At 33.1% G+C, this 14,286-nt stretch overlaps 2 protein-coding genes across 2 annotated transcripts; both read right to left on the bottom strand.

Moving 5' to 3' along the window:
* Positions 1-4,204: 4,204 nt before the first annotated feature.
* On the bottom strand, positions 4,205-5,888 carry LOC139866154 (two-component response regulator ARR6-like). Its single transcript, XM_071854296.1, has 5 exons — positions 5,653-5,888; positions 5,477-5,553; positions 5,269-5,346; positions 5,094-5,164; positions 4,205-4,633 (listed from the first exon to the last, which is right to left on the bottom strand). Exons 1-5 carry the CDS (start codon positions 5,786-5,788, stop codon positions 4,393-4,395), a joined length of 603 nt encoding a protein of 200 aa, XP_071710397.1. The 5' UTR covers positions 5,789-5,888; the 3' UTR covers positions 4,205-4,392.
* A 6,263-nt stretch (positions 5,889-12,151) lies between these two features.
* On the bottom strand, positions 12,152-12,952 carry LOC139868063 (uncharacterized). Its single transcript, XM_071856401.1, has one exon. The coding sequence runs from the start codon at positions 12,950-12,952 to the stop codon at positions 12,152-12,154; it is 801 nt and encodes a 266-aa protein (XP_071712502.1).
* Positions 12,953-14,286: the final 1,334 nt, after the last annotated feature.

Below are 14,286 nucleotides of genomic sequence, written 5' to 3'. Positions count from 1 at the left end.
GTCCCTGTTGGGCCATTAAAGCTGCTGTTGGGCCCGTATTGCACGCAATAATTGAGTTTGGGAATTGCTATTTGGCCGAGGGCGTGATGAGGCGCCAATAATTGTTCGACCAGCTCTTCTGCCAGCGCTATTTCCATGTTTCGAAGAACGGGTGAAGCGACACCTTTCACCAAAACGACAACTACCGCAAGAATAATTTTTACAAATTGTTGGCGTGCTCGTTGCTTGAGTGGCTAGAACTGTGGGACTAGAGGGTGTAGGTGATGTGACTGGCAGAGTAGATTTTTCTCTTCGCTTCATAATTGACTCTTCCTTGATGATCATGGATCTTACGGTCTCTAGATCATGAGCCTTTTCACGATGCTATATGGTGCTCGAAACACTCGAAACTTATCTGAAAGGCCATTGATTGTGTAATTTAACAAATCATCTTCATCTAAAGTGGATCCAAGATTGCTTAAGAGAGTGGAAATGGTATCGAATCGACGGAAATACTCTTCAACAGACATGTTACCAAGTTCCATGGTACGTAATTCCGATAAAAGTTCATGGGTTTTCATGCATTTATTGTCATGAAATATTTTTTTAATATGTGCCCATGCTTCATATGCGGTTTTAGGTTGAATTTTAAGGACACGCTCAAATAATGGCTCGGAAATGGTTAAGTAGATCCATGATTTTACGACAGCATCGGCTTTAGCACACGCTGGTGATACTTCATAGAAAGAAAGGAAAAAAAAAAAGAATCTTTGTCACTTCAAAAATTTTAGATATCTTATGTGATCACAAAAAAGTACATGTGTAAGTAATAAACCGGATAATGGTGAAATTTTTCCGGTTAAAACTACTCGGAAAGGGAAGTATTTACTCCCTAACCATGTTATTCTATGACCTTTTACTATAATTTCCCTTACTAGTTACTACCTCAACATTGATAGTGAATTTTAAACTTCACATCTATTTCTAGACACCCAACAATTTTTTTAAGTGCTGTTTCGGCATCACAACCACCTTCGTGATCTACGCACGCTCAAGAGGAAACTCATCCGTCCCTGTAGGCAACCGGTAGGGAAAACCCCTGGATCTCACAAAGTCCAGCCTCCCCTAGGATTCGAACCCGGGACCTCGCATGAATTTCACAAAGTTCTCCTCCTAGATACCACTCAGCCAAAAGCTCGGTGGTTCTAGACTCCAACAATTAGGCTATTTTGGAAGGGTTGGAGTAACAACGCCAAACTAAACCAGTTTTCCGGTAATCATATCATTATCTTCATATTTTTCTTGTTACAGCCAATCATTATTCCTACATTATATTGGTTCATGATTTCAAACCAAACACCCACCTAAATAGTCAGGCATGCAATATAATGGTTTGGTTTTGATAGAATCTGTGAACCAACATCTTTATCATATTCTAAGCTCAAGCCTAAACTCAACTTAAAAGGCATTTCATATAATATAATGGATGATTAAATTAAATATGATTTTTTTTATACAACCGTGTAATTATTGTCTTTACGGAGAATTAAAGTTGTGTTTATTTTTTTAGTGGACAACTTATTTGGAAATGGATGAGTACTAAAGTAGGTTTTATTTCTTTCATTTTTGTCTTTATATAGTTGTCGAGGAATCGATCCTCTTGCATTCTTGCCAACTTACCATTTCAATAATAGATTATTATGTAGTATTCATTTATTTATACACGTCAACGACAGTTTTAGAACTATCGTTAGAAAGATCTTACTCCGTATTACTTATTAGTTTTATTACAACTACAACGTGTTTTTTGATTTCATGCTTTCATTATACTCAATTACTCGTACATGTTTGTAAGTGATTCGGTCAAAATTTATATTTATGATTTGGTCAAATGCATTATGTGGACGTTGAAAATTAACAAGTCCCAATGTGGATGTTTATTGACTTTCTAAAGATTTTTTGAGTTTGACTATTAATAATTAAATAAAGAAACGAACCCATCGATGCGACCTCTGAATCCGTAAGCTTTCGCGAACAAAAATCACCATCATGATGCAATCAACGTCCCGATTACAACATAACTTTCCAGAACCGTTACCTGACTCCTGTGTGATCAACTCTCCATGGATACATAGACATACCCTGAATTCCCCTTGAACAAATCAGTCACTTGGTCTCGATAACTTGTTGAGAAGACAAACCATAAGCCTGTCGTTTAGTAACCTTGACGATAACCCTAATCATCAACATATCGAATCCTCTGCTTCAAATTCGCCATTGTGCCCGATCTTCAAACCTTGAAGCTCTGATACCACTTGTTAAGATTTATAGGAACCAACGAGACAAGTGATTTATACCAATCACTCAGCCACAAACGACAAACAAAATAGCTAAAGCATACGAACGATAAATAAATGCATAAACGACGCGGAATTTAACGTGGTTATATTTCAATTCCAAAACACGGAGATGAGTTACTCCACGGGCGCAAACCAGATATTTTCACTATTAATTTCGTGCACAAAGGTTACGTATACAAGGCATATATTTATAGTGCTAAACTAAGATGAATTAAACACTAACGAGGACTCCAAATCCAAATCTAAATCTTGGTTGCCTAAGGCATTTTCGCGGTCATGAAAATCCTTTCCACATAAACTTCGCGGTCACGAAGTGAATTCAGTCACCAACTCATTTGAATCATTGTTTAATTCAAACTTCACACTAAACAAAAAAGTTTTCAGGTGCTGTAAATAACTACTGTAATAAACTGGTCAATGGTGAAAATTTTCCGGTTAAAACTACTCGGAGAAGAAAGTATTTTTACCTAATTGTATTATTCTTTGATTGTTTACGACAATTATCCGTACTACTCTATGCTACTAGTGAATTTTCAACCTAATACGGTTTTCAAGACTCCGACAATTAGGTTATCTTGGCACGTAAACAATGCCAAACTAAACTAGTTTTCTGGTAATCATATCAATATGTTCATATTTTTCTTATTACAGCCAAACATTATTCATATAGTGATTTATGATTTCAAACCAAACACCCACCTAAATGGTTAGGCATCTAATGGTTTGGTTTTGATAGAATCTGTGAACCAACATCTTTATCATGTTCTAAGTTGAGCCGTAACATCAACTTAAAAGGCATTTCATATTTTAGATGGTTAAATATGAAATTTTATCATATTTATCATTTAACGGTGTAATTTTTGTCTTCATTGAAGTTCTGATTTTTTTTTTTTTTTTTTTTTTTTTTTGGGACAACTTATAATTTATTTGGAATCGATGAGTAACTTTTTTTTATTTCTTTCATTTTTGTCTTTGTAGTTGCAGAGGATCTTGCATTGTTACCAACTTACCATTTCAACGGTTTCCAATTATGTAGACCTTGAAAATTAAAATTTATGCTTTGTTCAAATGCATTTTGTGGACCTTGAAAATTAACAAGTCCCAGTGTGGATGTTAATTGACTTTCTAAAGACTTTTTGAGTTTGACTATTCATATAATTAAATAAAGTAATAATCCCACGTTAACTGCATTAAACTTTCATATAATTTTCCATAAATCCGGGCCCCACCAGAAGATACGCAGGGTCCTGTTTTGATTTCTTTTGTTTTCTAAGCTTAGGATCCCGACGCCACAGCGACTCCAATCTTTGTGACTTGTGACCACCTATTTAAATACACCTTTCACTTTCATTTTGATTCAACGATTTAATATATTTAAATTTAAATGTTATACAATTGATTTCATCAAATCCCATATCTTTTTGTCATAAAAAATTATCAATTTCCAAAAATAAAAGGTACTCTAATCCTTATCCCAAAATATGTTAATGCTTAGATAATAAACAAACTTTTTACAAAGTCAAGTATTTACAGATGGGGTTTTTAGATAAGTTATCAAACATCTCTAAAATTCAATAATCAGAGTTCCTCATATGATCATATCCTTAAGAATGCTTAACCAGATTAAACCTCATATCTGAGTAATTAACTCACGAATAGCCAAAAACCGTATCCAGTTTTGTTAAACGGATTATGTATATAAGAAACCGATTTATAATTCGAGTGTAATATTATATAATGTTTAGCAACTTATTTGAAATTAAAGTGTAGTAACTTACTTGAAATTAAAGTGTAATTAATAATGTTAAAAGTGTAAATGTAAACAAAATAAATGAAACTAACAACGAATAAAGTCACAAATCACAACTAGGCAGTAATGCGTATATTCATCATCAAAGAAAGATTCCTACTATGTTAAGAATCACAACACAAAATAAGTGAGACATTAAGGTAAAAATGTACAATATTTCACGATTTAGGTTCCCTCTAATTAGTCAAAAACGAGGCACCAGGTAAAGTCAAAAAATCGATATGGTTGAACTACTTATAATCGCTACAACCTAGCAAGTTTCGGTGTGCGTTGTTGAGGTGAAGCTGGTGGCGATGCTGTTAGATTGCCACAAGCAAGAGCTGATGGCAATACCGGCAATCGGTCATCGTTTCTTTTTCTCTTGTGCGTTTGTATTTGATTGATTTCGGTGCATTCGGTTTTCAAAATCGAGTCTTTTAATCGCCTAACATCAGATAGTTTTACTGGTTTTAGTAAAAAGTCTTCTGCCCCTTCTTCCAAACATCTGTTTTTAGCAATAGGAGTAATCAATATCAGCATTCTATATTTACAAAAGCCCAAAACTAAAAAAGTCAAACATAGTCAACTATTAAATAGTTTCATAATTAAAGTTTAATTTGAAAGCAGCAGCAACAAACGCATAAATTTAAGGAGGTGATAATCACACTCTACTACTTTTTGATCCATATACACTTTTGTTTAAATTTAAGTATCTATTTAATTTTAATATCATGAAGAACATAAAGCCCTAAAGTTTAATTAAGATTGAATCTTACTGTAGACTGATTGATAATCAAAGCTATTTTATTATTATTATTATTATTATTATTATTATTATTATTATTATTATTATTATATTATTATAATTATAATAATTATAATATAATCAAAGCACAGCTATAGAAACAATTGAATTCAACATACAACAGATAATATAAAGATTGTAATTGAAATCAAAATCGTACCGATCGATTCGAGTTAGAATGTTCTCGGAAGACATAATAACTACAGGAATTTGCCTAAATGTTGTTGAATTCTGCAATTGATTAAACATAAAATCATAATTAGAAAACAATTGTAATTAATTTAATGTTTATTTAAATATTGAAATCAAAGCACATAGATTATATAATTACAAACCTTAATTTTTTTAAGAAGTTCAAATCCAGTCATTCCAGGCATGGAATAATCAGTCATTATTAAATTAACCTTCAAATCCTGTATTAAAAACAATAATAATATCAATAAGCAATAAATGATACAAGCTTGCCGTTAAAAAAAATTAAGCAAAAAATTAATTACATTTTAATTATTAAAAAAAATGATAAATCAACGAAATGAAACGTACATGAAGCTGAGCAGAGTTTTGGTCATTATCTAACCCTAGATATTGTAAGGCTCTGCTTCCACTATCAACAACAGTAACTGCAACAATAAAATCAATTTCACAATAATTAAAACCTAAAATTCAGATGAAATCAAAATCACTAAATTATGAACGAATAAAATCCACAATAATCACACCTTTGAATGACGAGACTTTAAGCAGGCGTTCAATGACTTTCCGATCAATATTGCTATCATCAACAGCAAGAACATGTAACTCGTCATTTGATTTAGTCGATTTAATCTGATCGCAACGAACACTCATCGTCTCCATTTAGCAATTGATTATTGATTATTGGATGAGAGAGTTGGTTAAGTAATTTAGAAGTTTGATGAAATTGAAAATGTATGTATAGGTTGGTGTGTATATATATTGGGGGAAATGAAATGAAATGAAGGGGGGGGACAAGAAGGAAAAAAGGTGATAATGAATGAGATACTGAAAGATTTTAGGAGATCTAAATCTAAAGAGTATAATCAAATCACACATGTCAGACCCACCGCCTCTTTCTATTTGAAAAGTGATACCAACCAATTTTTTTTTTTATTTTAACAATCACAATCACAAATCACAAATGGGTATTAAATCACCGAAGGAAAACCGTCCTAAAGTGATGCACGGAAGGAAAACCGGACCAATATGATGGCATGGACGGTAAAACACCTCTCTGCTGCTGCTCTCGCAACGTAATTTGCGAAAGACAACCTTGATGGATTTCAAGATCAATGGAATATCATTATATGCAATGTTACCGCTATAGAGAATCGAACTCCAAACCTTTAACAAAGAAGTATAGGTCATTATCACTGTACCAACAACACAATGATTACACAACCAATTTTTAGCCATAGACAATCAAATATGTTTTATGATGTTGTAGAGTACAATACACACTTAAACATGTTTGGTTATTTACAGCTAAATATTGATTGGCGGATCATCACCCTTTCTATTTCTTATCCATCATTAAAATTTATAATTTTGATACGGCGGTACTAAGAGCCAACGTGCATAAATAATTGTACAAATTTTGTTAAAGCGTGTTGGCCAAGTTTTCTTAAGGCGTGTTCGGAGTTAAAACGAAATGGTCACGAGCGTGGTGACTTTTTCGATGACATGAACTTCATATTCAACTGTTAATGAAAATAAAAAAAATAAAAACAAAATGATAATAATTCTGTTTTGAATTTAAATAACGAATAATAATAATTCTTTTAGCTGTTTTAGCTATATTTACAAACTCACTGCTTAACATACTATTCTCGTCCAAAATGTCTAATCAAAATCCATATCAATCAAATATTTAAATTTCGGGACACAAAATGTTCCTAGTTCATCATCTTTGACTCCAACTCACAACCCCATTGATCATCCAAATTTTAACGAACAAGATACATTTCAAGATTCTATTCAACAACTTCTACAAATACTATTTCAACAACAATAACAAATTAAAAAACTATGCCAATAAAATCATTTTCAACCTTACAACCAAGGAAGTTGGTGGTGCTTCAGAATAAAAAGGCATCATAAAAAGGCATCGGAAAAAGGAAAAGGTGTTGGGAGAGAACTATGCAACAAAAGGATTTGGTCGTCAAATGAAGAAGTATGGTTGGCGAAGTGTTGGATCGGCGTATCTGATGATTCAAGAAAATGAAACTTCCAAAAGTTAAGGACTTTATCGGCTACAATACATGAAAAGACCAACAACAACATATTCAGATGGGTTCGAGGAGACAATCAATTATCGTGTAAATGGAAATATCTAGATCGACCGTGCAAAGATTTCATCGTCATCTTGTTTTAGAAAAGCAAACAAATATTATATACTGTATATGAAAAATCACGATCAGATTAATACACTAGAAACAATTCATGCACATTGGCAAAAGATGCCCAGCCACGAAAGAACACGAAAATTTACAAAAGATACGATGCTAAGGTCGCATCCCAATTCTAACTAAGATTAAGATAAAGATTCGAATGCAAAAGCCACAATTGCCAATCTAGACTTCGACTTGACTTCATCGCCATCTACAATGAAGAAAACCATAATCTAAGGTGCAGCTGTCGAAACGTAAAAGATGTTTATGATGGAGTTGGGGGAATCTATCAAGCACATTACATGAAACATTGAGACTTTAAAGATGCGTGGGAGTTCTTGTAAGACAAACCGAAATGGTACGCTCTTATCTCGATTGGTAGAAAAGTACATGTTGACCGGGATGAGGGATAAAGTGATAAAGTTGGTGATAATTAAACCATCGACTCTCAAATGATCGGGTTCAACCTCAAATTTACGAGTTATATGGTGATGATCCTATTTCGCGTCCTATGAGAACATAAGCGGCTAGAATTGAGGAGTTTTTTTTTTAATATATAAATGCTTAGAAGTCTGTGTATTTAGCTAAAAAAAATAACAAGGAATCTTATCGCAGAGGAAGAAACGTTTTAGGCCACCATAAATGGAGTAAAGATTCTAGCAATCAATACTGGCAACATTGTTAATCCATGCTAAAGGAGAGCAAAGATGCTAGCAATTGATACTGAAAATTGAAACTTATTATTTCTTATAAGTATTGATCAAATAGTTAGAGTAAAGAACTTATAGCTGTTAATTGTTTAAAAAGACTATAAAATGTACTCCATACCTTGTAAATATTTATTTAAGAGTAATTATGTAATTTCTCGTTAGATAAGTTTAAAGGTTATTATATTACTAGGTCAATTAGTTTAGTTTTTCTTGAGCTTTTTATTATCATAATCTCTAGAAAATGTAACACCAAAATAATGATACTAGCTTGAATTTACGAATAAACTAAGCTTAGATTCCCATAACTTACCTTAAGTATTAATATTAATATTGTTCAAAATAGAAAATATAATTAATATTTATTTATAACATACATTGTATTAAATATAACGAGGAAAGGTACTACCGTGTGTTGTTGCGGAAATTATTTACAATAATAGATGATATCAGCATACATGTTAAATATAATTGTAATAGTTTATAATTTAAAATATACGTATCAACAATTCTCACAAGACTATATATTTATCATTAGACTATTTCACTCATGGTGAACTTAACGGGAAAATAATATTCGATTCAACAGTTAGCATATAATATCATACTCCCTCCGTCCCTAAATTATTGTCCAGTATTCCATTTTGGGATGTCCCAAATTAATTGTCTACTTCCATAAATAGAAAGGAAAGGAGATATTTCATTGGTGGATATGGAGAGAGAAGATATTTCATTGGTGGAGAAATAAAGTTAGTGGGATTTCCTAAAACTGTGTGTTTTTTGTCTGGGGACAATTAATCTGGGACGGATGGAGTATTAAATAGATGAAAAGTAAAAAAGAAAATATCTTATAAAAGTTTGTAGTCGTCAAGTTAGAAAATCAAATGCAACAGTACATAGTTTCGCTATATAAATTTAACATTATGCAAATTGAGAATTCGTACAAACCTTTTATCAAACGCAAAGTGATATAATACAAATAAATTACCAAAAAAAAAAAAAAAACAAAAAAAAACAAAAAAAAAACAAAACAAATAAAAAAACAAAAAGGAAAATGAAAAAAAAAAAAAAAAAAAACTTCCCTTTTAGCATATTAGATGTTGAAGATTTGAAAAAAAAAACTGCCCTTTTAGCATATTAGATAAATAATAGTAATGTTTAGCATATTAGATAATGCAATAGGTCATCGTTTTAGGAAGAACGGCACAATTTTAAAAGCTAAACGATCAAATTTCGGCCCTCTCCAAGTATATAAGGATTAATGCATAATTTTAGTTTAAAGTGGTAATTTCAGAAGTACCCTTACTAATAAAATAATTTAAATTAATATATACAGAGTATTACATGAATTGTTGGTGATTTTAGTGTGATCCAACATAATCAATGTTTTATGTTAGTGGATTACTTGGTTGAGAGTGAAAGTGATTGTTTAATACTCTACACGAATCTGAGAAGTGTGGAATGCACATTCGTAAAAGGTTTGAATAATCACTTATTGTATAGTTGAGCTTGGATGACCAAAATAGTGCTAAAATTGACAGATCCACAATTACAACTTAGGGCGCGTCGCGGACCACAACGTGTTTTTGGATCAGTGCATTTTGTTGTTTCGGGTATTGGAGCAAGCACTGAGGCGCGGCACGGCCCCTTGAGGCACGACGCGACCTACAACGTGGACAGTGAACATGTGCCTTTTTGAACCAAAAGGCATGTTGGTCCAAAACGTTGCTTATCATTTTCTGGTCAGTTGGGACGGTTTTAAACATTAAATACGCATGTGCAGACACCAAATAAGTGGTGTTAGTTCCCAAATATTGTACCATTTCATTATGGTTACATATGAAAAGTTGTGACTGTTCATTCACACCTTTTGATCAACTATTAATAAAACACTTCTTTATTTTAGAAAAGGTTCAGATTTTTATTCTCTTACACTCTCAACATACTAATAAACATTCTCTACATTATACTTTTGCAAGAGCAACTTTTCTTGATCTAGAAAAGATTGTTGAACTAGTCTTATCTCAATATTGATTTCATGCAACCCAAGACCAATAGGGGCGAAATACTTTATTGAGAAAGTATTCCACGATTCTAGTTTCAGTCCGGTGACATTATTCTATTGAGCAATCCATATTTTCTAACACGAATAAAGATACAAATTTTATAGTGAAAAGGACTCCACTATAAATAGTATAAAAACTGAATTATACACTTTTTACATTATAGCTTTTTGAATGATATTGATCAAACAATGTAAGTAGAAGTCAAAGTAAAAAAAAATCGATTTAAATAATTTTCGTGGTTTCAAAGGGGGAAACCAGCTCAATAGAAGAAACATTTGTGATTATTCTCTCTTTTTCAAGATAAGGTATAAGTTTTATGAATTTTTACACTATTAAAATACTTGCAAGTCAAATCGAAAACAAATACTCCGTATTTAGATTATTATATTCTTAAAGTCAAATATCTGAATTTTATTATTATTATTATTATTAAAATTAAAATTAAATAAATATATGGAGTATAAATATAAATATACTAAACTTTTTGAGACGTAAATTAAGTTATAGACAGAATCATATACTGAGACACTTTAAAAGATTTAGTTGTTTAATAGTATAAAAGTGACAGGAAGATATGAAACAGTTTTGAGAGTAATCATTATTTAAATCAGATCTCTTCTTCTGTCCCACCACAATCTTCAAATCTGGAACCTCCCTCTCAACAAGGGAATCATTCATTCTATTTCATTTTCTCTCCTTTTACATGCAAAAAAAATTTCTATTCGACTTTTTTTTATTTTATTTATTATTATCAACTTACGGAGTACATAGCAAGGTTGTAAAAGACGCGAGTCGGAGATGCATCGGCCAAGCTTAAAAAACGACATGTCGGACGCAACGGGCGTTGACTAACGTTGACTTTTTAAAATAGTTTTATTAAATATATATTTATATATAATATTATATAGATCGAATCTTAAAATATAAACTATATTTACTATAAACATGAACAATTAACAATTATTAACACTATTACAAAAAAAAATAAAAAAAAGTTTGACAGACGTTGACCGACTTTGACCGACTTGGACCGACTTTGACCGACTTGGACCGACTTTGACCGACTTGGACCGACTTTGACGCGTCGGCCAAGTCGGCCGACTTTTGCAACACTGGTACATAGTATCAAAACAGATTTTTTCAGTCATAAAAACGTTTATTACAATATACATGAGTTTCACTATATTTATTGAAAAACTGAAAACTTAACAAAATAAGAGATTAAATACAAATTCTCTATAATGTAAATATAAGAAAACAAACTTAGACCAACGATATCTATTACTGAATTTTCTCACATAAAATGATTGTTAGAACAGCGCTTCCTCTCAAAAAATTATGAGGATCAAACAATGATATTCATAAAAAACTACTTTTTTTTTAAGACTAGGTATTTTGTAAACTTTTTCGTTTTTAAGGTTGTTATAAATTGTTTATATCTGTTTATACATATTATGTATTATTTTCACTATGTTAATGTTTTTCAAATTGCTATTTTACATTAACGATATTGTTTTTGTGTCAGCATAATGTAAACAATGACAAACATTTAGTATTTTACATATAATTATAATAATAATATTTTTAGCGGTGTGAAGCTTTTACCCGCAAAGAAGGCACGGTAAACACTTCACTAATTGAGAACTAAATTTGAGAACTTGTGAGATCTATGTTGCTAACAGGAATGTCATCAGGCTTGGTTTGGGCCAGATCAAGGCAATCCTGGACCCGAACCTGTTTTTTTTTTTTTTTTTTTTTTTTTTGAAAAGCAAGCAAAAAACTTTTATTCATATATCGGGGAGTTACAAAGCCCTATAACTATACAATTTAATGAGTCCGAATATGAAAACTATACACATTCATGAACGAGGAGGCCATAGACACCCCAGGACTTGAGACATCAAGCTGGGAAGAGGCAACCAGACAGTACCGCACTTGCGATGACAAAGTCGGTTGACGCTCCCCATTTAACCAAGTGAAAATGGACAACCAAGTCAAGAATGATCTAACGACTAGGACTATATAAAGGACATGTTACAATTAACCAATGCCGGATCTTTGATGATTCGAGGAGATATATGAGACGGGATTGATTAGCCATTGATGCCACATAACCGTTGATTTTTTGTGTCTTTTGGATATCCATGCGAATGATTGTGTTTGGATTTCAGATAAAATTGTGGCGATGCACCATTCTTTTTTGCCGAAAGCCTTAAGATTCCTGTATTTCCAGATGATGTAAGTGGATGCCCATTTAACGGCTAGCCAAATGTTGAAACCATTTTGTTGCGTAGTGAGGGACTGATCACTTAAGATTATGTCACGGAGATTGGTGAAGGTGTCTACGGGGAGGTTCCACCATTGTAGGATTGAATTCCAGATAGATGTTGAAAGCGTGCATTGAAATAGTATGTGTTCAATAGACTCTGTGTGTAGGTTGCATAGTGGGCAAAGAATTGAGTCGAGATCAACACCTCTTTTGTCGAGTTCTACGCGCGTCGGGATTCTCCCGTATAGAACTCTCCAAATGAAGATGTTAATTTTTTGGTGTAAGAGTTTATTTCTAGGTGTCTTAAAGGTAGAAGATGGTGTATCAAGTTTTAGGTTGTCGAGGATGGTGGCTAATGCTTTTGTTGTAAATATGCCGGATTGGTCAAGATTCCATTTCCAGGTATCAGGCTTATCTGAGAGACTGATTGTTTCTATAAGGTGATTTAGTTCTGTTAATTCGGTGAGGCATCTACCGTTGGGTGTACGGGACCAATTCCATGAAGTAGTTGTTGTTGAGTTGATTATCTTGAGTCTTTCCGCAACCGTGACGTTTTTGTTTGATTCAAGCATGAATAATCTTCGAAATTGATTACAAAATTTTTCTGTGCCGCACCAGTTGTCATGCCAAAATTTGGTGTTTGAGCCATTTCCGATATTTTTGGAAATTGAATTTGTGAAGTTTGCTCCGTAGCTGTCCGCAGTTTTCCCTGCTTTGATGATTTCATTCCAAATTGTACGACCTGCAACATTTCTTGAGAAAACGTTAGTAGAAACCCCCCCCCCCCCTCCCCGTAAATGCTCGATATAATTTTAACCCAAAGTGCATTTTTTTCATTAAAGAATCTCCACCACCATTTGCAGAGTAGAGATATGTTTTTGCAAATTAAGGACCCGATGTTTAACCCGCCTTTTTCATAAGGTAAGAGGATGTGTTCCCATTTAATCCAGTTAATTTTGTTATCCGCTTCCGCCCCACCCCAAAAAAATTTCCTTCGTTTTGTTTCGAGTGTGTTAATTATTTTAATGGGTGCATGAAATAGGGAAAAGTAGTATAAAGGGATGCTAGTGAGGACCGATTTGATTAAGGTTAAGCGACCACCAAAAGATATGGATTTCGCTTTCCAGTCGGAGAAACGTTTATCGAATTTTTCAATGATTGGTTGCCAAGTGGAGGCTTTTGTGGAAGGAGTGCCGATGGGTGACCCGAACCTGTAACATCTTGAATTCGGACCTAGGTGAAATTTACCGTTTTGCCCGTTAAGAGTTTAAAGTGTATTTTAATGAAATATTTATGTAATTTTATTAGTCAGTTGGGTCTGTTTTATGACCAGGGTCCCGAAACAGGGTTTATTATTTATTTATGACATCCTTTGGTTTACCGAATCGGATACGAAAGATATCTGATAACAGATAAATACCCATGCATTATTAAGTATGGGTTTAATACCCATTTAATTAGATAGACCGCCCCTTTTCTTATTAATTTCCAGTAGATTTTGATAAATTGCAAGCCCTAAATTCATTCTTGTGTATTTATGATCGATTTTATAAGGTTTGTTTTCTTAATCTTGTGCTTAAATTCTTGAAACTTAGGGTTTTAAAATAAAAGTTATAATTTGCAATTGGGACTTGATTCTTGTTCAATCCTTGTTGTAATTTGTGTTTTAGTGTTTGATTCTTAACATATAACATGTTTAGGCTTATTGTGAGTTTGGAATTGGGCAAAATAGCAAGGACAACCCGAAATTTGGTGACCCGAAATGGGGCAGCAACTTTGTTGCTGCCACTGCTGTTTCTAGACAGCTGACCGCTGCTACCATGGCTGCCGGCGGCAGCCGGTGGCCGGTGGCTGGCGGTTGGCAGTGGTGGTTGTTTGTTTTATTGCCGCTGCTGCTATTCTGTTT

Source organism: Rutidosis leptorrhynchoides, chromosome 9, assembly GCF_046630445.1.
Source record: "Rutidosis leptorrhynchoides isolate AG116_Rl617_1_P2 chromosome 9, CSIRO_AGI_Rlap_v1, whole genome shotgun sequence".
NCBI classification, from domain to species: domain Eukaryota; kingdom Viridiplantae; phylum Streptophyta; class Magnoliopsida; order Asterales; family Asteraceae; genus Rutidosis; species Rutidosis leptorrhynchoides.
The sequence above is the reverse complement of the archived record's forward strand: the minus strand, read 5'-3'. Positions and strand labels throughout refer to the sequence as shown.